Consider the following 27,934-nt stretch of genomic DNA (forward strand, 5'->3'; position numbering starts at 1 on the left):
CGACAAATGATAAAGATTTAACAGAAATGGGTGGAAAAAGTCAGTAAACAAACTAACAACAATAACTAAAACAAATAGCAACAACAACAAATTGGGGAGGAGAGAGAATCTGATTTCCAGAGATGCTATATTACTTAAACTATCCAGTTTTCAATACAAAATATGAGATATGTAAAGAAACAAGAAAGCATGACACATACACAAGAAGAAAAACAAAAAACAGTCAGAACATGGTTTCACAAAGACTAACATTTGAATATTTATAGCAGCTTTGTACATACCAGCCAAAAGCTGTAAACAACCTAAATGTTTGTTAACTGACAAATGAACAAACAGATTGTGGTATATACATACAATGGAATACTACTCAGCAATAACACACAGGAATGAACCACTGATACATAAATCATCCCTATCCTCCAGGTATATCAGGTTCTTTCAAGACCTCTAGCATGCCCTCATAACCCAGGCCTCTGCACTTGCTATTCCCTTTGCTGGACACTTTCCCCTGTGCCTTCACATGACTGGGTCATTCTCATGCTTCAGGTCCTGAGACCTTGTTCAGATAAATGCTACCTCCCCAAAAGAACCCCCTTAGCCACACCCAAAGTGGCTCTCCTTGGTTGTTTGTCTCTGCCCTTAGTTTGTTTCACTCATGCCACTTACTAATAATTCTTCATATTTTGTGATCATGCTACTTCTTTTTGGTTGCCTATAGAATAATATTTACCAACTTTGTCAATTAAAAAAAACCACTACCAGTAATTCTATTTCTGAATATATATCCAAAGGAAATGAAATTAGTATATCAAAAAGATATCTGCCCTGTCATGTTCATTGCAGCATTATTTACAATAGCCAAGATATGGAAATATCAAAGTGAATTATCAACAGGTGAATGGATAAAGAAAATGTGAGAGGTACACAGATACTTACCCAGAAATACACAGACTCACACACACACAATGGAATATTATTCAGCTTAGATAAAAAGAAGGAAAGTGTGTAATTTGTGACAACATGGATGAACCTGAAGGACTTTATGCTAAATGAAATGAACAAAGGACAGAAAGACAAATGCTGCATGATCTCACTTATATGTGAAATCTAAAAATGTCAAACTCATAGAAGCAGAAAATAGAATGGTGGTTGCCAGAGACTTGGAGAAGAGTGAAATGGGGAGGTGTTGATCAAACAGTACAAAGGTTCAGTTGTGCAGGATGAATACATTCTGGAAATATGATACAACACTGTGTTTGTCATTAATAATACTGTATTGTATACTTGAAGTTTATGAAAAGAGTAGATTTTCACTGTTCTTATCACACATAAAAAAATGGAAACTATGTGAGGTAATTGATATGTTAATTAGATTGAGTGTGGTACTCATTTAACAATATATTCATATATCAAAATATCATATTGGATACCATAAACATATACAATGTTTGTCAATTTTATCCCAAAACGTTGGAGAGAAAATCAGCTCACATGGATTGAGTAAGTACTGTGTTAGGTGGAATTAATACATCATCCCTGGCCTCAAGGAGTTTATAGGCTAAATGGAAATAGATGACAGATAGATAAATAAATGCCATTGAGTAGAATAATTGTTAGTATGGAACCTGCACCAATTCTAAATGGGTCTTTCTCCTCAGTACTCTTTGGAGACCATTTTTTTGTCAAGATAACCAGCAATCTCCATGTGCTACTCCACTATTCTTACCATACTCAGCTTGTGAGCAGCATTTCAGTTTACTTCTTCCTTCTTGAAATTCTTCCTTCTTGAAACATTTTATTCATTTTGCTTTCAGGACACCAAACTCTCCTTCTACCTCACTAGACATTCCATCTCAGTCTTCTCTTGGTTTTCCTTCTTTTCTCAATTTCCGCATGTTGGAAGGTCCCAGAGTTTTGTTTTGTATTTCTCAGTCTGCCTTTCTGTCTATATTTGTTTCCTGCATGATTGCATTGTCTCACAGCTTTAAATATCTTTTAAACATGAGGATGATTTCCAAATTTGCGTATCTGGGAGTATTAGCTTCCTTCTTCCCATCTTAAACTCACTGCACAACAGTTCTCCTTAGATGACTCAAGGAAATCTCAAATTTAAAATGTACAAATACCCTAGATTCCCTATTCCTCCTCAATCTGGCTTTCCTCTGGTCTCCCTCGTCTAAGTAATTGGTAACATTTTTGTTGTTGTTCAGTCACTAAGTCATGCCCAATTCTTCGTGACCCCATGGACTGTGGTATGCCAGGTTCCTGTGTCCTCCACTGTCTCTGGAGTATGCTCAAATTCATGTCCATTGAGTCGGTGACACTATCTTAACTATCTAATCCTCTGCCACCCCATTCTCCTTTTGCCTTCAGTCTTTCCCAGCATCAGGGTCTTTTCCAATGAGTCAGCTCTTCACATCAGGTGGCCAAAATACTGGAGCTTCAGCTTCAACAATAGTCCTTCCAATGGATAATCAGGGTTGATTTCCTTTAGGACTGACTGGTTTGATCTCTTTGCAGTCCAAGGGACTCTCAAGACTTCTTCTCCAGCACCACAACTTGAAAATATCAGGCCTTTGACGCTCAACCTTCTTTATGGCCCAACTCTCACATCCATACATGACTAATGGAAAAGCCATAGCTTTGCCTATATGGACCTTTGTCAGCAAAGTGATGTCTCTGCTTTTTAATATGCTGTCTAGTTTGGTCATAGCTTTCCTTCCAAGGAGCAAACATCTTTCAATTTCATGGCTGCAGTCATCACCATCTGCAGTGATTTTGGAGCCCCCCAAAATAAAATCCGCCAGTTTCCATTTTTCCCCATCTTGCCACGAAATGATGGGACAAGATACCATGATCTTAGTTTTTTGAATGTTGAGTTTTAAGCCAGCTTTTCCACTCTCCTTTTTCACCTGCATCAATAGGCTCTTTATTTCCTCTTCATTTTCTCCCATTAAAGTGGTATCATTTGCATATATGAGGTTGTTGATATTTCTCCCAGCAACCTTGATTCCAGATTGTGATTCACTCAGCCCAGATGAATTGACAATACCAGTCACCTAGTTGGTAAGGTCAAAAACTTTCGGATCATCTTTGAATATTCTCTTTGCTTTTTCCCTCATACCTAATTCATCAGCAATTCCTGTTAGCTCTATGTGCACATTATATGCTGAACCTACTGATTCCTACTGCTACCTTACTAATTGAGCCAGCATCATCTTTTACTTGAGTGGCTACAGAAGCTTCCAAACTATTATCTTTACTTTTCTTCTTGCCTGACAACAGTTTGTTCTCTGAGGCAGCCAGTAAGATATGCAATCTTTTAAAATTTTGAATCATATCATATCATTCCCTCTGATCTAAATTTCCAGTGACTTCTCTTAATTTTTAGAAGAAAATTTACATTTTATTTTGCATTATATGGTCCGCACATACATTTTTTATCTCATTTCTGAACTTCACTATCTCTCTGTATCCTTTGTTCTCTGCTCTGATCTCACTGGTTTTGCTGTTTCTTATAGATGTCAAACTTACCCAAGGGCCTTTTCATTTGCTGTTTTCTTGGTCCTAAACAGTCTTCCTCCAGAATTATGCAATTTCACTCATTCATTCAGATCTCTGCTAAATGACATCTCGTCATAGAGACCTTCTCTGAGTACTTTATTTAAATAGATCTTTCTCCTCCTCCATTACTCCCTGTCCTTTAAACTGCTTTATTTTATTCATATCACTTGCTGCCATTAATATTTAATCACATGTTTATTGTCTGTCTTTCTCAATAGAATGTCAGATCCACTTTCATCACCAGCCTCTAGAACAATTCCTATATATTGCATGTGTTCAGTAAATACTTGTAGAATAAATGAGTGAGTGTAGAGGGAATAATGAAGAGAAAAAGATCACCCAGCTTAAGGGATCACCTCCTTAGGAGATGATATAGCATTTAGGGAAAAGTGAAAGGGAACATTCAATGCTTACCCTGTTGTTCCATAATCTCATTTTAATTGGATGAACTCACTTATTTGTCTATTCACAATCTCCCCAAATACACATCAGAAAATATAATTTCTATGCTAGCAGAAAATTTTCACTCTGTATCCCATAGTATACGGCATATCATATGTCCTCAATAAATATGTGTAATTAATGAATGAACTAGGTGTTGATAGACCTGAGGTAAACTTCATCTTGGCTCCTAGCTTGCTGAATAACTTGGTCTAGTCATTTCCTTATTCTGGGTCTTAATTTGCCCCTCTGTGTGATGAGATCTTCATGCCATAAGTTCACCAATGGGATCACCTACCTTAGCCATACTTTTTTTTAACTGAGATATAATTCATATGACATAAAATTCACCCTTTTCAAGGGTAGGTCAGTGCGTTTAGAATATTCATAAGCTTGTGCAACAGTCTAATTCCAGAACATCTTCATCATCCAAAAAGAGCCTTGTACCTCCCAATACTCCCCTCCTCCCTCATTCCTGATAATCACTAATTTACTTTCTGTCTCTATGGATTGCCTATTCTGAGAAAATTTCATATAAATGGAATCATACAATCTGTGGTCTTTCTGTGGCTGGCTTCTTAGGATAATGATTTCAAGGTTCATCCACTATGAAGCATGTATCAATACTTCATTCCCTTTTATGAATGAGCAATATTGTATTATATGAATATAACACATTTTGTTTATCATTCATCATTTGCTGGATACTTGGATTGTTTCCACTTTTTGCTATAATACTGCTATGAACATTTATGCACAGATCTTTATGTGGATGTATGTTTTCAGTGATTCTTGGTGTATATATAGGAGTGGAATTTCTGGGTCATACAATCACTGTATATTTTATCTTCGCGGAATCATTTTGAAGCTATTTTTAAAATCAGGTGCACCATTTTACTTTCCCACCAATAAGGTATGACAGTTCCAATTTCTCTGCATTTTCGCCAGCATTGTCTTTTGTGTCTTGATTTAGTAAAATTGTATATGTTCAAGTTACACAAAGTGATGATTTAATACACACATACATAGTGAATTGATTATTACAGTCAAACTAATAGACATTTTTTTTTTGGATGACAGTACCTGAAATCCACTCTCTTTGCAAGTTTCCATTATTCAATGCAGTATTGTTAGCTAAACTCGTTATGGTAAACATTAGATTTCTAGACTTATTCATCCTATATAACCGCAACTCTGTATCCTTTGGCCAACATCTCCCCATTTTCTCTATCCTCTTGCTCCTGGTAACCACTATGCTCTCTGCTTCTAAGTATTTGACTTTTAAGCATTCCACATATAAATGAAATTATGTAATTTTTTTCTTTATTTGTCTGACTTATTTCACTTAGCATAATATCTTCTAGATTCATTCATATTATAGCAAATGAATGGCAAGAGATCTTTCTTTTTTAAGGCTGAAACAAACAAACAAAGTCTTTATTCATCTACTGATGGATGCTTAGGTTGTTTCCATATCTTGTTATCTTTTAATTCTAGCCATCCTAAATGGGTGTGAATTCATATTCATTTAATCCTCATCACTTCTCATAGAGAAAGCATTGGAGGCTTAGAGAGGGTGTGTAGTTTGCCTAATTCACACAGCTAATGAATGATAGAGAAGCAACTTGCATTAGTCTTATTCCAGAGCTCATTCATTTACTGTAATATTGTACTTCCTATAACCTCTTTGAACGCTGTTCTGAGAAAGAACAAATCCCTCTACTCACCACTGTTCTTTGCCAGTAGCATTTCATTATCTTACCTCTAAACTTGTTATTCCCCTCATATATAATATTATAATGACTCCTTTCACTATCATCATGGACTCCCTCACACCTCCATATCTAAGCCCTGTGCATTCCACTCCGTTAATATCCCTTGAATCTGTCTCTGTTTGCTGCTGCTGCTGCTGCTGCTGCAGTTTAGATCCAGCAGCCCCCATTTGGTCTCCCTACATCCAGTCTCCTCCAGTCTCTCTGGTTCAGTCTACTCTTCGTCATGAACCTAAGGGCATATTCAAAAAACACATGTGATAGTGCCACATTCCTGTGAAAAAAAGTCATGGTCCTCTGCAGCCCAATGATAAAATTCATATTCCTGAACATGGCATTCATGATATAGCCCCACCCTACCTTAATAACTCTTCTCCAACTTACTCACACTTTTTATCTAAAATTGGTTCCTATACTCAAACCATGCTAAATATTTTCTTTTACATTTTCTTAAACAAACCATGAACTTTCATTCTTTCAAGTTGCTCTCTCTTTGAAATTTCCTTTCCCTCTTTTTCCATCTTTTGCAATCCTTCAAGGCCTAGCTCAAAATTACCTCTTTCACAAAATTTTCTTCAACACCACCAGAAAGAACTAGCACTGTCATTCTCATAATGCTTATTTGCATGATTCTACCTGTATTATAATAATTGATCTATTTCTCCTGCTGGACTAGTGTGCAACCTCTTAAAGCTATTCCCCATCACTTGCCTACACTTAGAAGAGAGGCCTCTAGTTGGCCACTTGCCTATTTATGAGGCCTCCTTTCCTGATACTTACTCACTCTTAGTTCTCTGCAATTTCTGAAGCTGGCTTTTGTGTTTTCCCATGGAAATAGATGGCTGGTTAGAGAAAGGGGATGATGCTGAGCTTTATTACCCAACAGGAGCAATGAATGCTGTCTTCAGAAAGAGTATGTACTCTGAAAACAGATTTCAAGCTATGAAAACTGGCTCTACCATATTAGTTTTGTGACACTGAGACTTTTAGGGCCTTCGATTTCTTATCTGTAAAATGGGACTAATAACAGTTTACAGAGTAGTTTTGAAGATTATGAGAGATAATCCTTGTAAAGCACTTAGAACAGGCCCTGACACAAAGAAAGTGTTTACATAGTGGTATCTGTTATCATTATTATTATCATTGTCATTATTATAATTATTACCATTTTATCATAATTATTCAGTATATCACAGAGCCTTGAAATGTTTTTCCTGGCAGAATGGCCTAGCTCCAAATCCCTATTTCTGCTATCATCATATGTCCTATTTCCAAGCCAGGAAAAGATCCTTTCCAATGTGGAAGGTAGTGGCCTGAGACTGTGTTTGTGGATCATCTTTATGAGATTGGACCTTCTTTTACTGTATTGAGATGGTGATGATACCATAGAGCATGACCAATCCCTGTTGTTTTCCCTAAATGAGAACAGGGATGGAATTTCGTAGAGTCTCTTCACCAAAAGAAAGCATTCAGATACAAACATGTAACTGAGATGTTAGACTCAAAGCATGTGGAAGAATGAATTTATATCACTTCATGTGTGACATAAGAATTTACTTCATACTTTATAGAAGGTACATGTGCTTGAAGTTAATCCTAAGTGCTGGCGGTTAGATGGCCTCTGCCACAAGGCATCTTCTGGAAGCATGTAATCTAATTACATGGCACTTTTGAGCTATGTCAATAGTATTATTATTAATGAGTCTTTGATATTTTTTGTTTGACTAGTCTGATGGCAGTTGCACTAGGGTTAATAAAAGCAGGGCTATATATCTACCCTGGGACCAAAGTAGGGGAACTATAGAGGAACTCCTTGGCTCTAACCCTTATGGTGGTAGCAGCAGTGCAGTGATCAATAAATAGCTCCCAAGAAAAAGAAAACTCTTGGGGAAAAATTCTTTGAAACAAGACTTACTGTTTCTTTCCGCATGGAAACTCTTGCCCCACTGCCTACTGAGAACATAATAGTATAAATAATAACTAACAATTATTGAATGTTTATTATGTACCAGGCACTGAAATAAGTATACTACCTCATGTAATCATCACCACAACCTCATGAGGTAGGTACTATTATTATTTCTATTTTACTGAGGAGAAAATTTTAGTAGAGAGATTATGAACTTGCTCAAGATCTCACAGTTGGTAAGTAGGACAACTGGCTCCAGAACTTGCAGTCCTTTTAAAATTTTATTGCGGAGAGTTTCAAATGTAAAAGGAAATTGTATATTTGATAAAAAAAAATATACAGGATAACATACAGCATAACATATTCCATATGTCCATATTGCCCAGCTTCAACATTTACAACTACATGCCCAATCTTGTTTCATTTATACCCTTACCCATTTCCCTAAAACAGACATCATGTCATTTCATCCATAAATGCTTCAGTATGTACCTGTAAAAGATGAAAACTCCTTTTTTAACCAAAATCTCAATACCATTATCATACATAAAAGAAAAAAAAACTAAACAAAATAGTAATTCCTTAAAAGCAGTAACTATCTGGTCAGTGTCCTAATTTTCCTTCTTACATTAAAAAAAATTAATCAGGATCCAAATAGGACCCATGTGTTTTAATTGCTTGACATCTCTCTCAGGTCTCATTTAGCTGACTAGAACCTCTGTTCTTAACCACTACACTCGGATCTAGGTTTTCTATTACCAAGAAAGGTGACAATTTCCATATAGCAGGAGTTCTCAATTAGGGGTTCATTAACTGATTCAGGGGGATCTATGAATCTCTTAAAATTGGTTTTCAAAATTTTACATGTATTTGTGTAGGTTAATTTTTCTAGGGAGAATATCCTTGGCTCTCATTAGTCTCAAAGCTTTAATTAAGACATAAGACAACTGAAAAGCATATGCTTTTGTCACAGGAAATTGTAAACAATAGCTAGGGGAAGACCATATAGTGGCTAGTTGAGGATGGAAAAAGAAGTTAAATTCTGTTTAGCACATTACACTGAAATATTGGAGATATTTATAAATAACTTTTGAGATAAGTAGAAATAGTTAAGGATTAACTGATGTCTGTATTTGAAAGTAATATAATCTTGGCATATTGTGGTTTTGCTGAATTGTGCTTATGAAAATAATCAGATCTTGAATTGAATTCCTTGTGTTATGAGACCTGTGTCGCCACATGAAGTGGGGTAAGTAGAGATTGATTTTTGTGGGATATCATTGATTTGTTCCATAACAATAGCTCCTTTGAATATGTATATAATTTTACAATCTTATGCCTACATGTCTAAAATGAAAAGGTGATAAAGGCTGTCATTAATCTTTCCTCTACACCAACTTTTCCTAGATGAAATTCAACATAGAACACCCAATGGTACTATCATCAGCAGCATAGAATCCCCCAAGCCACCACAATACCCCAAAATGCCTATGCAAAAAAGTGTGGAAGCAGATCCTGAGAGGAAGTCCCCAAGCAGGCTTGTTTCAGATGTCAAGCTGGAGTCCTGCCTCGAGGTGGATGTGGGGAAGTTGGTGTCTAGGCTGCAGGATGGAGGGACCAAGGCCATACCAAAGGCCAGCAATGGACCTGTGCCAGGCCCTGGGACCACTAAGGCCCCTTCTTTCCACATAAAGAGATCAGCACCTCGGCCCCTGGCTCACCACAAGGAGGGTAAGTGCTTGGGAATTGCATGAGGAAGAGAAATGACCTCAACTAATTTGCACCTTGAAACACTTATGAGGTTGTAGGTATTTAAGTAGAAATCTGTCCTGGTTTATTACTACTAATGTTGAAATCCTCTTTGCGACCCTATGGACTGTAGCCTGCCAGGCTCCTCTATCCATGGGGATTTTCCAAGCAAGAATACTGGAGTGGGTTGCCATGCCCTCCTCCAAGGGATCTTCCCAACCCAGGGATTGAACCCAGGTCTCCCACACTGCGGGCAGATTCTTTACCAGCTGAGCCATCCGGGAAGCCCAAGAGTACTACAGTAGGTAACCTATTCCTTCTCTAGGGGATCTTCCTGACCCAGGAATCGAACCAGGGTCTACTGCACTGCAGGTGGATTCTTTACCAGCTGAGCTACCAGGGAAGCCCAAGAATATAAAAACCATTCACAATAATCATTAGAATGTAAGCTTTATAAGGGAGGGATTTTGGGCTGTTTTATTTACTTCTATATCCCAAGTACTTAGAACAATGCCTGACTGTCACATAGTAGGTACTCATTATTTGTGGAATAAATTAATAATAATTATATTATTTTTTCCTTTATAGGTTATTACAGGATATTGAATATAGTTCCTTGTGCTATATAGTATGACCTTGTTCATCCATTCGATATATAATAGTATGTATCTGCTAATCCTAGATTCCTAATCCATCCATCCTCCACATGACTCCCCCTTGGCAGCCACAAGGCTGTTCTCTATGTCTATGACTCTTTAAGGTTTCATAAAATAAGTTCATTTGTGTCATGTTTTAGATTCCATGAATATTAGTGATATCATATTTGTCTTTCTCTTTCTGACTTACTTTACTTAGTATGATAATCTCTAGATCTATCCATGTTTCTTCAAATGACATTAGTTCATTCTATTTTTATGTTTGAGTAGTATTCCATACAATGTATCCATATATATATATGTGTATATACACACACACACACACACACACACACACAGAGTGAGAAAGGATTCCCAGGTGGCCCTAGTGGTAAAGAATCTGCATGCCAATGCAGGAGATGCAAGAGACTCAAGTTTGATCCCTGGGTTGGGAAGATTCCCGGGAATAGGTAATAGCAACCCATTCCAGTATTCTTATCTGAAAAATTCCATGAACAGAAGAGCCTGGCAAGCTACAGTCCATGGGGTCTCAAAGAGTCAGACACAACTGAGTAACTGAGCATGCACACACACACACACACACATATTGCATCTTCTTTATCCATTCATCTCTCGATGGACATGTAGGTTGCTTGCGTATGTCTTGGCAAAATAAATAATGCTGCTGTGAACAGTGGCATGTATGTATCTTTTTGAATTGATATTATTTATTAATATAATTTTTGCTGTTATTGCCATTTATTTATTTCTACTTCTGTATGCATTATGGCATGCTCACCACCAAGAATTTACTTTCTATCCATCACCATACCGTTTATTCCTTTTACTCATTTCGCCCCCTCCCTCCCCTCTGGTAACCATTGCTCTGTTCTTTGTATCTGCGTGTTTGTTTTGTTTTAGTTTCATTTGTTCATTTATTTTGTTTTTTTGTTCATTGATTATTTTTTGTCTTTTTTCCACATAAATGAAATCATACAATATTTGTTTTTCTCTTCTTTCACTTAGCATAATATGATTAAGGTTCACCCATGTTGTTATGAATGACAGTATTTCATCTTTTTGTGGCACAGTAGTATTCCTTTCTATATATCACATCTTTACTTATTCATCCATTGTTGGGCACTTAAGTTTTTCCCCATATCTTAGCTATTATAAATAATGGTGTGATGAACATAGAGTTGCATATATTTTTTTGAATTAGTATTTTCATGTTATTTGTATAATATCCAGAAGTGGGATAGCTGTATCATTTGGTAGTTCTATTCTTAATTTTTGAGGAATCTCCATACTGTGTTCTATAGTGACTATACCAAGTTACATTCCCACCAACAGTATAAGAGGGTTCACTTTTCTCCACACTCCTTTCCAAAATTTGTTATTGTCTTTTAAGAAATAGCCATTCTGATGGGCATGATGTGATATCTCACTGGGGCTTTGATTTGGATTGCCCTAATAATTAATGATCTTGGATGCATTTTAATATTCCTGTTGGCCATCGTTATGTCTTTTTTGGAAAAACATCCATATACTTCTTCTCTCCATTTTTAAAGTAAGTTGTTTAGAGTTTTTTGTTGTTGAGTTACATGAGTTCTTTAAATGGTTTGGACATTAACCCCTTATAAGATATATGATTCGAAAATATTTTCTCTCATTCAGTAGATTGTCTTTTCATTTTGTGGAAGGTTTCCTTTGCTGTGCAGAAGTTTGATATAGTCCTATTTAGTTTGATATAATCTTATTAGCTTATTGTTGCTTTTGTTTCCCTTGCCTGAGGAAAATATTCAAAAAGATATTGCTAAGATCAATGTCAAAGAGTGTACTGCATGTTTTCTTCTAGGAGTGTTATGGTTTCAGGCATTACATTCAAGTCTTTATTTTGAGATGATTTTTTTGTATGTTGTGAGATAGTAGTCTAGTTTGTTTCTTTTTTTGTGGCTGTGCAGTTTTCTTAGCACCATTTATTGAAGAAAATATCTTTGTCCATTCTAAGATCTTTGATTAATCCTTTGCCATAAATTAATTTTCCATATATTTGTGGATTTATTTCAGGGGTCTCAATTGTGTTTTATTGATATATGTGTCTGTTTTTCTATCAACACCATGCTGTTTGATTACAAGAATTTTATAATATAGATTAAAATCAGGGATTATAATACCTACAGCCTTGTTTTTTTTTCCTCAAAATTGCTTTGACTTTTTGGCTTCTTTTATCATTCCATATATTTTAGAATTATTTGTTCTATTTCTATTAAAGCTGTCATTGGGATTTTGATAAGGATTGCACTAAACCTGTAGATTGCTTTTAGTAATACAATCATTTTATTATTTTTTGATGTATTTTTTTAAACTTTATTTTAAATTGTGGTATAGATGGTTAGCAATGTTATGATCATTTCAAGTGAACAACAAAGGGACTCAGCCATACATATACATGTATCTATTCTTCCCCAAATTCCTCTCCCATCCAGGTTGCCACATAGCATTGATAAGAGTTTCATGTGCTATACAGTTGGTCCTTGCTGGTTATCCACTTTAAATATAGCAGAGTGTACATGTCCATCACAAAGTTCTCCCCATCCCTCCCACCAGCAACCATAAATTAATTCTCTCAGTCTATGAGTCTCTTTCTGTGTTGCAAGTTCATCTGTATCATTTCTTCTTAGAATCCACATATAATGGATGTCATATGGTATTTCTCCTTCTCTCTCTGAATTACTTCACTCAGTATGACTATCTCTAGATCCATTCATGTTGCTGCAAATGGCACTTTCATTCTTTTTAATGGCTGAGTAATATTCCATTTATTATATGTACCATATCTTTATCTCTTTCTCTATGGGTGGACATTTAGGTTGCTTTCATGTTTTGGCTATTGTAAACAGTGCTGCAATGTTAGGGTGCATGTATCCTTTTGGATCATATTTTTCTCTGGATGTATGCCCAGGAGTTGGATTGCAGGGTCATATGGTAGCTCAATTTTTAGTTTTTTAAAGAACCTCCATACCATTCTCCATAGTGGCTTTTCCAATTTGCATTCATTCCAACAGTGCAAGAGGGTTCCCGTCTCTCCACACCCTCTCTAGCATTTATTGTTTGTGGATTTTTTGATGACAGCCATTCTGGCTGATATGAGGTGATAACTCATGGTAGTTCTGATTTGCATTACTTTAATAAACAGCAATGTTGAACATCTTTTCATGTGCCTCTTGACCATTTGTATGTATTCTGTGAAGAAATGTCTACTTAGGTCTTCTACCCATTTGTTGATTGTATTGTTTGTTTTGATGCTGTTAAGTGTCATGAGCTGTTTGTAAATGTTGGAGTCTAATCCCTTGTGAGTCACATCATTTGCAAATATTTTCTCCCAACCTGTGGATTGTCTTTTCATTTTTTATTGTTTCCATTGCCATGCAAAATCTTTTAAGTAGGTCCCATTTGTTTATTTTTGTTTTAATTTCCATTATTTTGGGAGTTGGATAAAAAAAGATATTGCTGCAATTTATGTCAGAGAGTGTTCTGCCTATGTTTTCCCCTAGGAGTTTTATAGTGTCTGATTTCACATTCATATCTTTAATAAATTTTGAGCCTTCTTTGTGTATGGTGTTAAAGAATGATCTAATTTCATTTTTGCATGTACCTTTCCAGTTTTCCCAGCACCATTTGTTGAAGAGAGTTTCCTTCAAGCATTGTGTAGTCCTGCTTCCTTCGTCATAAATTATTGACCATAGATGCAAGGGTTTATTTCTGGGTTTTCTATCCTGTTCCTTGGACTATATTTCTATTTTTGTGCCAGTACCATGCTGTTTTGATAACAGTAACTTTATAGTATAGTCTGAAGTCAGGGAACCTGATTCCTCCAGCTCTTTCTCAAGATTGCTTTGGCTATTCAGGGTCTTTTGTGTCTACATAAATATCTTGAGATTTTCTGTTCTAGCTCTGTGAAAAAATATCATTGGTAATTTGATAGGGATTGTGTTGAGTCTGTAGATTGCCTTGAGTAGTATAGTCATTTTGACAAAGTGAGTTTTCCAATCCATGAGCATGGACTATCTTTCCATCTGTGTGTGTCTTCTTCAATTTCTTTCATCAGCATCTTACAGTTTTTGGAGTACAGGTCTTTTTACTCCTTAGGTAGATTTATTTCTAGTTATTTTGATCTTTTTGATGTGATGGTAAATGGAATTGTTTCTTGAATTTCTCTTTCTGATCTTTCCTTGTTAGTGTATAGAAATGCGAAAGATTTCTGTGTAACCTGCAACTTTACCAAATTCATTGATTAGCGCTAGTAGTTTTCTGGTGTCATCTTTCGGGTATTCTATTTATAGTATCATGTCATCTGCAAAGAGTGGTGATTTAACTTCTTTTCCAATTTGAATTCCCTTTACTTCTTTTTCTTCTCTGATTTCTGTATCTAGGACTTCCAAAACTGTTGAATAAAAGTGGTAAGAGTGAACTTCCTTGTCTTGGCCCTGACTTAGAGGAAATGCCTGCAGCATTTCACCTTTAAGTATGATGTTAGCTGTAGGTTTGTCATATATAGCCTTTATTATGTTGAGGTATGTTCTTTCTGTGCCAACTTTCTGCAACGATTTTTATCATAAATGGGTGCTGTAATTTGTCAAAAGCTTTTCCTGCATTTATTGAGATGATCATATGGTTTTTATTCCTCAATTTGTTGATGTGGTTTATCACATTTATTGATTTGCAGATATTGAAAACTCTGCACCCCTGGGATGAAAACCACTTGATCATGTTGTATGATCTTTTTAATGTATTGTTGAATTCAGATTGCTAGTATTGCTAGTTTAGGATTTTTGCATCTATGTTTATCAGTGATGCATGTGTGCATGCTAAGTTGCTTCAGTTGTGTCCAACTGTTTTTGATCCTATGGACCATAGCCCACCAGGCTCCTCTGTCCATGGGATTCCGCAGGCAAGAATGCTGGAAGGTTGTCATGCCCTCCTCCCAGGGATGTTCCTGAACCAGGGATCAAACCCACATCTCTTAGGTCTCCTGCATTGGCAGATGGGTTCTTTTCCACTAGAGCTATCAGTGATATTGGCCTGTAATTTTATTTTTTTGGTATATGTTTTTCATTTTGATATCAGGGTGATGATGGCCTCATAGAATGAATTTGGAAGTTTCCTATCTTCTGCATTCTTTTTTTAAAAAAAAGTTTGAGAAGGATAGGCTTTAACCCTTCTCTAGATGTTTGATATAATTCACCTGATGTGAAGCCCTTAGGTCCTGGACTTTTGTTGAGAGTTTTTCAATCATAGTTTCAATTTCAGTACTTGTGATTCATCTGTCCATATTTTCTATCTCTTCTTGGTTCAATCTTGGGAGATTGTACCTTTCTAAAAATGTGTCCATTTCTTCAAGGTTGTCCATTTTATAGGCATACAGTTTCTCATAGTAGTCTCTTATGATCCTTGATATTTCTATGGATCAATTGTAACTGCTCCATTTTCATTTCAAATTTTGTTGATTTGAGTACTCTCCCTTTTTTTCTTGATGAGTTTGACTAAAAGTTTATCAATTTTGTTTATCTTTTCAAGGAACAAGATTTTAGTTTCATTGATCTTTTCAGTTGTTTTCTTTGTCTCTACTTCATTTATTTCTGCTCTGATCTTTATGATTTCTTTCCTTCTATTAACTGTAGGGTTTTCTGTTCTTTTTTCTCTAGTTGTTTTAGGTGTGAGGTTAGGTTGTTTGAGATTTTTTTTGTTTCTTGAGGTAAGAACTGCTTTTGCTGCGCCCCACAGGTTTTGGGCAGTTGCACTTTCATTTTCATATGTCTCTATGTATTTTTAATTTCCTCTTTGATTCCTTCAGTGACTCATTTGTTGTTGTTTAACTGCCATGTGTTTGTGTTTTTTATAATTTTTCCTTGCAGTTTATTTCTAATCTCCTAGCATTTTGATCTAGAAAGACGCTTGATATCATTTCAAGTTTTTTTAATTTGCCAAAGCTCATCTTTGTTTATTTTCATTTTATTGCATTTTGTTTATCAATGAAAATATCTCTTTGATGGAATCTTTAGAATTTTCTTTAGATAAAACAATATCATCCTCAAATAGTGGTAGTTTTACTTTTCCCTTTCCAATTTAGATGCATTTTATTTATTTTTCTTGCCTAATTGCTCTGGCTAAGACTTCCAATTTTATGTTTAATAACAGTGATGAGAGTGTGCATCCTTGTCTTACTCCTTTTTTTGAAGGGATAGCTTTCAGTTTTTTCACCATTGAGTATGATGTTAGCTATATATATATAATATGTAGTCTATGACCTTCACTATGTTTTTTTTTTCCCATTTATTTTTATTAGTTGGAGGCTAATTACTTTACAATATTGTAGTGGTTTTTGCCATACATTGACATGAATCAGCCATGGATTTACATGTGTTCCCTATCCTGAACCCCCCTCCCACCTCAGAAAAAGAGACACATGTATAGAACAGACTTTTGGACTCTATGCGAGAAGGCGAGGGTGGGATGATCTGAGAGAACAGCATCGAAACATATATATTATCAAGTGTGAAACAGATCGCCAGTCCAGGTTGGATGCATGAGACAAGTGCTCAGGGCTGGTGCACTGGGATGACCTTCACTATGTTGAAGTACTTACTTCTATACCCATTTTGTTGAGAATTTTTATCATCTGTGAGTGTTGAATCTTGTCAAATACTTTTTCTGCCTCTACTGAGATGATATTTTTTATTTTTCATTTTGTTAATGTGATGTAAACGTTGATTGATTTACACATAATGAACTATCCTTGCATCCCTGGAATAAATCTCACTGGATCATGTTGTTTGATATTTTTAATGTATTGTATTTGATTTGCTAATATTTTATTGAGAATTTTTACATCCATGTTTGTAAGGGATAATGGCCTGTAAGAGTGTGTGTGTGTGTGTGTTGTCCTTGTTTGGTTTTGGTATCAGGATAATGTTTGCCTTGTGAAATAAGTTAGGAAGTGTTTCCTCCTCTTTAATTTTTTAGAAAAACTTGAGGAAAATACATATTACATTGCTTTTGAATGTTTGGTATAAACCACCTGGGAAGCTGTCTGGTCATGAACTTTTTTTTTTCCATTTATTTTTATTAGTTGGAGGCTAATTACAATATTGTAGTGGTTTTTGTCATACATTGACATGAATCAACCATGGATTTACATGTAATCCCCATCCTGATCCCCCCTCCCACCTCCTTCTCCACCCGATCCCTCTGAGTCTTCCCAATGCACCAGGCCCGAGCACTTGTCTCATGCATCCTTGATTATTAGAGGTGTTGTTTACTGTTTTAATCTCTGTATTAGTGATCAGTCTATTCAGATTTTTCTATTTATTCATGACTTAGTCTTGGAAGATTGGAATTCAAAGAATTTGTCCATTTCTTCTAGGTTGGGCAATTTGTTGACATATACATTTAGCTGTTCATATCATTGCCTTACAATTATTTGTACTTCTGTGGTATCTGTTATTATTTCTGTTCTTTCATTTCTAATTTTATTTATCAGAGGCTTTTCTTCTTAGTGTCCAGCTAAAGGTTTGTTAATATATATATTTTTTTTATTATTTCAAAGAACCAGCTGTTAGTCTCTTTGACCTTTTTGGTCTCTGTTTCAATTTACTTCCACTCTGATCTTTATATTTATTTTCTTGTACTGATTTTGGGCTTCATTTTTTCCCTTTTCTTTTTCTAGTTCATTTATGTGTAAGGTTAGATAGTTTCTTTGAGATTTATTATTTCTGTTTTTAAAAGTTTCTTTCTTTATTTATTATTTATTTTTGGTTGTGCTCAGTCTTCATTGCTGTGTGGACATTTCTTTAGTTGCAGCAAGAGGGGACTACTCTCCAGTTGCAGTGTACAGGCTTCTCATTACAGTGGCTTCGCTTGTTGCTGACATGGGCTCTAGGGCATTGAAGCTTCAGTAGTTGCAGCACTTGAGCTCAGTAGTTGTGGTTCCTGGGCTTTAGAGCACAGGTGCAATAGTTGTGATGAATGGGCTTAGTTGCTCTGTGGCATGTGAGATCTTCCTAGACCAGAGATCAAACCTGTGTCCCTGCATTGGCAGGCAGATTCTTTACCACTGAACCACAAGGGAAGCCCTAAATTTATATCTTGGGGTAGCCTCTATTGCTATAAACTTCTCTCTAGTACCACTTTTGCTGCAGCTAATATATTTAAGTATGCCACGTTTTCACTTTTACTTGTCTTCAGGTGATTTTTCAACTTCTACTTTGATTTCTTTGTAATCTCAATAGTTGTTCAGCAGTATGTTGTTCATGCTCCACATATTTATAATTCTTAAAGATTCTTGTAGTTGATTACTAGTTTCATTCCACTATGATTGGAAAAGGTGCCTGATAAGATTTCAATTTTCTTAAATTTATTGAGACTTGTTTTTTGTCCCAACATATAGTCTTTCCTTGAGAATGTTCCATGTGAACTTGAGAGGAAAATATATTCTGCTACATTTAGATGGAATGTTGTGTACGAACCTATTAAGTCAATCTGGTCTACTGTTTCATTTAAGACTTCTATTTCCTTGTTGACTTTCTGTATGGATGATCTATTCATTGATGTAAGTGAGGAGTTAAAGTCCCCTACAATTACTGTGTTGCTATCAATTTCTCACTTTGTTGTTGTTGTTCAGTCACTAAGTCATGTCCAACCTTTTGCAACACCATGGACTGCAGCATGCCAGCCTTCCCTGTCCTTCACTATTTCCTGGAGTTTGCTCAAACTCATGTCCATTGAGTCAGTGATACCATCCAACCAGTTACCTCTTTCAATTTAAGCCTGAATTTTTCAATAAGGAGCTCATGATCTGAGCCACAGTCAGCTCCAGGTCTTGTTTTTGCTGGGTATATACAGCCTCTCCATCTTCAGATGCAAAGAATATAATCAATCTGATTTATGTATTGACCATCTGGTGATGTCAATGTGTAGTGTCTTCTCTTGTGCTATTGGAAGAGGGTGTTTGCTGTGACTAGTGTGTTCTCTTGGCAAAACTCTGTTAGCCTTTGCCCTGCTTCATTTTGTACTCTAAAGCCAAACTTGCTTGTTACTCCAGGTATCTTTTGACATCCTCCTTTTGCATTCCAGTTCCCTCTGATGAAAGGGACATCACTTTTTGGTGTTAGTTTCATAAGGTCTTGAAGGTCTTAATAGAACTGTTCGACTTCAGCTTCTCCATCATTAGTGGTTGGGACATAGACTTGGATTATTGTGATGTTGACCACAAAGGATGAGATGGCTGGATGGCATCACTGACACAATGGACATGAGTTTGAGCAAACTCTGGGAGATGGTGAAGGGCAGAGAAGCCTGGAGTGCTGCAGTCCATGGGGTCACAAAGTTCAGACACACCTGAGTGACTGTACAACAGCAACTGTGATGTTGAATGGTTTACCTTGACAATGAACCAAGCTCATTCTGTCATTTTTGACATTGCACCCATGTACTGCGTTTCAGACTCTTTTGTTGACAATGAGGGCTACTCAAGCCCTAAGAAATCTATAAATGTGATGATTCTTTAGTTATGGTCATTTGATAGAGAATGGGGAGGGAGGGAATAAGTTGAGCTGGAGAGGCAGATCAAATTTATAGTAAAAGTCATGTTAAAGTCCAAGGTTAAACATAAATTATAAGGAAGTACGATTTGGTATAAATACCACTAAGCTGAAAAGGCTTAGTGAAGTCTCAGGTGTGACTTAGGCTCCAGAGTCTCTGAGATGTGAGTTTGAATCCTGGTCCTGCTTCATCCTAGTTCTGGGACCTTGGAGAAGTCACAGCCTCTCTGAGCCCAGTTTTCTAACTTGTAAAATTAAGATATTATGTGTATAGGATTGCTATAATGATGAAATGAGATACTATATAGTTAGCACATAAGGAGTACTCAGTTTAAGGTAGCATTTGTTTTGATTTTACAGGAATCCAGTTACTAACTACATTATCTTAATTAGGTAAACTTCACTTCTCTGAGCCAGTTTTCTCAACTGTAAGTGAAGACAATGCCTATATTGCAAGCAAGATTGTGTGTGTGTGTGTGTGTGTGTGTGTGTTTAAGTAAGATTAGGTATACAGAACATCTGGTAATATAAGAGAAGTTCAAAAAACGATAGTGCTACTGATTGGGTAACAGCCTCCTAGGAAATGGCAGGCATGGAAGATGGTAGATGTTTACTCTTCTATATTCTAGAGCTGATGAGAAGCCTCAAGCTCTAAATGTAGAGGTTATAAAAGAGCTCAGAGCTACTTTTTCCACCCTCAACCTATCTGTGACCATGCCAAACACTCAGAAATAGGAGGACCATTGATAAGGGGAAGGGGCAAGGAAGGCCTCTTAGCGATCTTCCTCAAAGTCCAGCCTTTTCGCAATCCTGCCCCAGGGAACTCTCCCTTAACTCATTTCTTTTGGCACCCAAGTTTGACTCTTGTGTGTGGATGCTGAGTTACAATATTCATGCTTATTTTCTATGGGATGACTCATTCTTCAACTCAGTTTTAAGCCCCTGGATGGCAAAGTGAGTGAAGTCGCTCAGTCGAGTCTGACTCTTTGCGATCCCATAGACTGGGGCCTATCAAGCTTCTCCATCCATGGGATTTTCCAGGCAAGAATACTGGAGTGGGTTGCCATTTCCTTCTCCAGGAGATCTTCCTAACCCAGGGATTGAACCCGGGTCTCCCGCATTTTAGGCAGATGCTTTTTACCGTCTGAGCCACCAGGGAAGTCCCTGGATGGCGAAGTCTATGTCAAATAATTTGTTTGCATCTCTTGTGATAGCATAAGGCTGGGCACAAAACTGCTCAAGAAACACTCAATACACTGAATACCTTTCAGTTTATATTTTAGAATAACCCTCAAATTTGGATATATCATGTTTGTGTGTCACAGATGACACAAATGGGGACTTCAAAAAGAAAAGCTTTTCCCGTTGTCCTTCTAATGGACTGAGATACATTTTTTTCTTTTCTCAGTGAGTATTAAATAGCATCTACATGCAAGGCAGTGTACTTGGGCACTTGCTGAATACAGAGAGGAATCTCACCTAGATCTAGCTCTCAGGTTGCTCCATCTTAATCGGGGAGGTAGAGCCAACAAAACAAAGAGCCCTGAATCAAAGTACAAGGTGATTAGTGCTGTAAGAGTGAGAGAGAGGAATTTGCAGCATATTAGGCTTCCAAAAGATATGAAACTTAAGTTGAATCTTGATGGATGATGCAAATTGCAGTATATAAGAACGGGTAGAGGGCATCTGAGAAAGAGATTATTAATTGTAGGATGTATACATGGAGCAAGAAGTAATGCTATTTGTGTGGACTATAAGATATGTGAAGAGGAATGGTGGAAAGGTAGACCAGAATGATCAGTTGAATTGAGACTGAAGAAGGTAATGAATTCCAGGTTTAAAAATGTTTGTGCTATGGATTCAAGTCAATGTATGACAAAACCAATACAATGTTGTAAAGTAAAATAAATAAATTAATTAATTTAAAAAATGCTTGCGCTTAAACTGCAGATAACAGGGAGCTGTGAAATCTAACTATTATCTACCTATCCAGCTATCTGGAGATTTTTTTTTTTTTCAAACTGGTTAGGTACATGATCAGAACAGGCTTTTAGAGTAGCATATGAAGGTCAGCAGGGAAAGATATAGGCTTATAGACTTATATCATGGACCCATTGATCTGGAAAGCAGTCCAAGTCCACATTGTAAAGGTAGGGAAATAATCCATTCAAAGTCACACAGCAAGTTAGTTTTAATGTTAATATTGGAATCTAGGTCTCTTGACTCCCGGGTATTATTACTCTTCCATCCCTGCCTCAGTTTGACTTGTGGCTTTGCTGTGGCACTTTAGAGGTAGGAGAGAACATCACTGGGGTCTTTCAACCAAGAAAGCCCTTTGCTACTACTTCAAAGTTCGACTTATAATGAAACATCAATTTGTAGCTCCCAATAAAGAGTCTGGCAGCTGAGCTGGTAAAGAATCCGCCTGCAATGCAGGACACCATGGTTCAATTCCTGGGTGGGGGATATCCCCTTGAGAAGGGATAGGCTACCCACTCCAGTATTCTCAGGCTTCCCTGGTGGCTCAGATGGTAAAGAATCCACCTGCAATGTGGGAGACCTGGCTTTGATCCCAGAATTGGGAAAATACCCTGGAGAAGGGAGTGGCTACTCACTCCCTTATTCTGGCCTGGAGAATTCCATGGACAGAAGAGCCTGGCAGGCTACAGTCAATGGGGTCACAAAGAGTCGGACATGAATTAGTGACTTTCACTTTCATAAAGAGCCTAGGAAGATGCAAGTCTAATGACATTTGTCTTCCAAGGCCTTGGGTTGATGTCTGTTTGCCTGTGCCTGCAACTGGCAAATGAATGGGTTTCATGTTTCAGGGAGTGTCATCCAGTTCTCTCATCAAAGGAAATGATAGCCTTAGGGTGGATACAGCTTCAGGTAGAAATGTTTTCTGACTCTGACTGAAGTGTATGCTTCCTATCCAGTACTCACTCCAGCAACCAGTAGAACTGGAACAGTGTTGTCAGCTGTTATAATCTGATCTGCAGGTGAGCAAGCACCATCATGTGGCTAGAGGTTCTTAACTATGTCTATACATAGCATCACTTGGGGAACTTTTAGAAAATATCCATACCCAGGTCCTACCCTAATCAATTAAACTGGTATCTCTGGTGATTGGGTCCCCAGTACTATATAATTTCAATGTTCTGTATGTTTAGCCAGGGTTGAAAACCACTGGTACTTGTGAGTACTTGGGCTTTGGAAAGTAGATAGGCCAGAATCTATTGCCAATTAACTATGAGGTTACTTCTCATCTCTCTGTTTCTTCAGCTGTAGAACAGGTATAATACTTTTTATCTTTCAGGGTTATGGCTAGTGTTAAATGAGAATATGTGCATAAAGCACTGAGTATAGTATGATAGCATCTAGAACAGAGCAAGTGTTCAATAAAAAAAGTTAGCTAAATTTTTACCACTTATTTTATTATCATTATCATTATCATTATTGTTATCATTTATAACATTTTCCTTTTAAATTTATTTTTATTGAAGGATAATTGCTTTAAGGAATTTTGTTGTTTTCTATCAAACCTCAGCATGAATCAGCCATAGGTATACATACACCCCCTCCTATTTGAACCTTCCCCCCACCTCCCTCCCCATCCCACCCCTGTAGATTGATACAGAGCCCCTGTTTGAGTCTCCTGAGCCATACAGCAAATTCCCATTGGATATCTATTTTACATATGGTAATGTAAGTTTCCATGTTATTCTTTCCATACATCTCACCCTCTTCTCCCCTCTCCCCATGTCCATAGTCTATTCTCTATGTCTGTTTCTCCATTGCTGCCCTGTAAATAAATTCTTCAGTACCATTTTTCTAGATTCCATGTATGTGCATTAAAATACGATATTTATCTTTCTCTTTCTGACTCACTTCACTTTTACTACTGCTACTAACAACAAAACAGCAAACACTGGGAAGAACAGTGGATGCAGAAATAGGAGTTATAAGTCTTAGTTCTCTCTCTACCACTTACCTAATTATGTGATTGTGGATGAGTGAGTTCACCTTTCCAAACCTTAGTTTACTTCTCTGTAAAATGGAGAAGATAAGGCCCATCTACCATTCTTTCCTCACAAGCTTATTGTGAACATCAATAGTTATCTGGAAGAGTACTTTGAATGGTATAACATTTTAGAAAAATTAGATTATTATTGTTATTATTATTTTGGTCATTATTTAGCTACAATTCTGTGTACATGACCTGGTGCTAAGGGGAATGGTGTGTCCAGAAATGTAAGATACAGCCTAGATGGGGAGACAGAATTTCTCTGTGTGTGACTGAATAGTACTTGGCTCATATCACCATTAGAGCACCAATCATACTATATTATCATTATCATTTTTTTCATATCTGTCTCCCTCAACGGAATGACTAGCCAGAGGAATGAAAAAACCCTACAGAGCAATATATGTACTTTATGAGTATTTACATGGATGGAAATTACCTATGCCAGGTGGAGTGTTCAGAGGATTGAGATTTGAGCTGAGTGTTTAGGGGTGGTTTTAGTACAGATCAGGCTTCCCTGGTGGCTCAGAGGGTAAAGCGTCTGCCTGCAACACGGGACACCCAGGTTTGATACCTGGATCAGGAAGATCCCCTGGAGAAGGAAATGGCAACCCACTCCAGTATTCTTGCCCGGAGAATCCCATGGACAGAGGAGCCTGCAGTCCACAGTAGGCTACAGTCCACGGGGTCGCGAAGAGTAGGACACGACTAAGTGACTTCACTTTCTTTCTTTTCTTTTTCTTTCAATACAGATCAAACATGAAAACAGGGGTATATATCAGACAAGAAGCAGGGCAGAGTCTAACGCTTACTTATCCCAGCTGTCAGCTAGGTGCTCTCTGTCAACCATCTAATTTAGTTCTTACAACTACCATGTGAGGAGGGGTTATTATACCCATTTCTCAGATGAATACCTTGATAGTCAAAGAGTTGAAATAACTGTCCAGGGTCTCACAGCTTAGAAGTAGCAGAACAAGGCCTGAAAACCAGATCTGCCCAACTCAAGACTCTGTACTATCCACACTGTATCATACTATATCATCTAGAAGTAAGAACCAGGGGATTGCTTTGATAGGGCCATTGAGGAGACTGGTTTAACAAAAGTAGAGCTGGAGTTAAAGTCCAGTGTTAGTGCCTGGGATAATAATTTGGGACCAACTCATAGAGGGCCTTGAATTTTTGCTAGGGAGTTTGAACTTTATCCTGTACATTTTATAGCCACTGAGAAAACCTTTAAGGAGAAGAAAAACAATTTGCAAATACTTAAGGATTATGGATGAAAGTTGATATTTTTTACATTTACCTTAAAAAGTTTTGTAGAAGAAAAAATGATTATCAAGGTTTACTGACAAAAATTGAGTGAATATCAAAATCTGCTAATACCCTTGCATAGTTGCACATGTGTCTATTTCCAGATGCTGTTCATCAGGCCATGAATATTTCTGTGGCCTTTTCTTCAGTTAATATTATTTTATATGAATACATTCTTCACCTAGCCCAAACCCTTGTTAGTTCATGCATAATATGTATTGGTTAAATGCTTGTAAGAATTTAATTATTTGCCTTTGTGCTTGAGTCTGATTTTTTGCTATTAAGAAGCATGTTTTGTGCTGATTGCTTATTTTTTCCTCTTGGGTTAATTTCTTTGGGTCTGGTCTTCAAAGTGGGTCAACTGGATCAATGAGCATGAACTGTCTCATATATATTATTTTGCATTACATCCACATTGTTCCAGAATTCCTGATGTCAGACAATCTAGATAGAGAAAGCCCACTGTATAGTGCCACGAGCAATGTGTGCATGCATCTGTTTCAATATACTCCTGCCAGAACTGTTTTATTAAAAAAATTATGTGTATTTATTTTGTGCTGAGTCACATGGAGACTAGAGACATAGAGGTAGAAAGTTCAGTTAGGAGACTGCTACAATAGTCAAGGTTTAAATGAAAAGAACCTGATTTTTTGGTGATGATGACTATAACAAATTCACCATCAGATATTGACTAAGCACATGCTATGTGTCAGTCATGATACCAAACATGTTAGTTCCTAAGTAAATTCTCTCAATGCCTCTGTAAGATAATGTATTGGTCTTAATTATATAGTTGAAGAAACTGAGACTGAGCAAATTGATACCCTCAGTTCAGTTCAGTTCAGTCACTCAGTCGTGTCCAACTCTTTGCGACCCCATGGACTGCAGCATGCCAGGCTTCCCTGTCTATCACCAACTCCTGGAGCTTACTCAAACTCATATCCATCCAGTCAGTGATCAGATATTGACTAAGCACCTACTATGTGTATTATTGGTCTTTATATAGTTGAAGAAACTGAGACTGAGCAAACTGATACCCTAGGTGACACAAATATGAAGTTCCAGAGCTGGAGTTCAAACATAGACTATATGAAGGGATAGCTGCTAGAATAATTCTTTTTTAATCCAGAGTTGTTAGTGACCAAAAAGAAATGGGGACCAAGAGAGATGGCCAATATCACTGCAATATTGGGTATCTCTTAAGGAGTAGTGTTCCATTTGGCTAACTGTCCAAGTTCTTGTTGTTCTCTCTTCTAGGAGACTCTGACAATTTCAGCAAAGTGCGGCCTCCAGGAGAAAAGCCAACCATCATCCGACCCCCAGTGAGGCCTCCAGACCCTCCCTGCCGGGCAACTACTACCCAGAAACCAGAACCAAAGCCAGATGTTATGGCTGGCAATGCAGGGGAAATCCCATCATCCGTGTAAGTAGGGCTGTTTTTCAACCTTGACCTAGAGCCCACCTTAGATCACTAAGAATGCTTTTAAGATTATCATTATGGTTGTAAAGGGTGTACAATGCACAGCCCTGGGGCATCATTCACTTAGTAGTGAAGGGAACTGTCACAGACCAGCCCTGTTCAGAGTTTTCTACTCAACACTTAAGGCTGGGAGAGTTTTCCTAAGCTGAAGTATTTAAAACTTAATGCATGATAGGAGACCCATTTTTCTTAGTCACCCTGATCTCTGTAGGGTAATAAGATTATCTGCTGCTTCCATGCTTCCTTGGCTCTAGAAATTTTTTATCTTATTATTACTACTTGTTTTAAAAGTAATTTAATGAACAGGTTTGTTCATTTTACTTGTACTTTAAGGCTTTTTTTTTTTAAAAAAGAGAAAGTATGATTTTAAAATTTTTCCAAAATGACTCTCATTCTCCAGAGAGCATCTTACAGGGTAAGAACAGAACTGATATCCAGCAGGCCTTCCTGAGGCTGGTTTGCAAGCCAAGAAACCGGGAATAGAGCAGCTAAGATGGGGCCACAGCACCTCTCAGGGACCAGCCTTGCTTGGCCACAAAACTAGCCTGGCTGGCCTCTCCTTAGCCAGTGCCTGGGACCCCTCTCAGTATACTGCCTCCTGGTTTTCCTTATTCTTGTGTTTTTTGTCTCATAATTGTAAAATTGAGGAAGTAAGAAAATAAAAGCCTCTACCACTTGGACTGATTAGCTAAGTGTATTTACAAAATGCCAAAAGCTATACTCTGAAACCAAGAACTTGTTTCACTTATTTCTCCCAAGAGTAGCCTGAATGCATATCATACTTAGACCATTCTGAACCAAGGGGAAGCAGAGGATATCAGCCATAGCCTTGGGGGTGTCTCTGGTGTCTAATCCTTTTCACATTCTGATATGCAGATTTTCCCTCAGACACAGATCCTTTGCAAGCTAAGGCAGAGTGTGATATTGGTGGCCTGTCTGGTTCATATTTTATTCTCCTTTCCATTGGCCATTGGTTCTCACACATATTTCAGAGCAGTTCATGGGACTTGGTTGGCTTCTGTTTGCAGAGTGGCTTCCAGGACCAGATTCTTTGAAACAGCTTCCCGGAAAACAGGAAGGTAAGAGATGCAGGTGACAGAACTGAAACCAAATCACTTTTTAATAAATGCATCATGACTGTGTCATTTACTCTCTTAACATTCTCCTTTTCTGTCTATCTGTAGCTCTGTCTCTGTCTGACTGTGTTTGTTCCTTTCCCTCCCCAACACTGTCTTTCTGTCTCCCCAATCTTAACTTGTGTTTCTGTCTTTTCCCTATACCTGTGTGTCTCTCTGCCTTTGTCACTCTTACCTATTTGCTTCTTTTTTTTACCTATTTGATTCTTTTACACTATTTCTTTCTCTGTCTCTGTAATTCTCAGTCTCTTTCTCTCTTTTTGTGCTTTTCTGCTAATGTCTCTGTTTCTTTGTCTCTCAGTTTCCCTATC

The 27,934-nt window shown here is 37.3% G+C and overlaps 1 protein-coding gene across 1 annotated transcript in view; it reads left to right on the forward strand.

Annotated features, from left to right (window-relative positions):
- OPHN1 (oligophrenin 1) overlaps positions 1 to 27,934 on the forward strand; it is a 229,630-nt gene that overhangs the window by 192,357 nt on the left and 9,339 nt on the right. Inside the window, exons 8-10 of the mRNA XM_043459750.1 lie at positions 9,094 to 9,417; positions 26,265 to 26,430; positions 27,516 to 27,566. Coding sequence (XP_043315685.1) covers positions 9,094 to 9,417; positions 26,265 to 26,430; positions 27,516 to 27,566 — 541 coding nt within the window. The remainder of the gene's footprint in view (positions 1 to 9,093; positions 9,418 to 26,264; positions 26,431 to 27,515; positions 27,567 to 27,934) is intronic.

This window comes from Cervus canadensis, chromosome X (assembly GCF_019320065.1).
Source record: "Cervus canadensis isolate Bull #8, Minnesota chromosome X, ASM1932006v1, whole genome shotgun sequence".
Classification (NCBI taxonomy): Eukaryota; Metazoa; Chordata; class Mammalia; order Artiodactyla; family Cervidae; genus Cervus; species Cervus canadensis.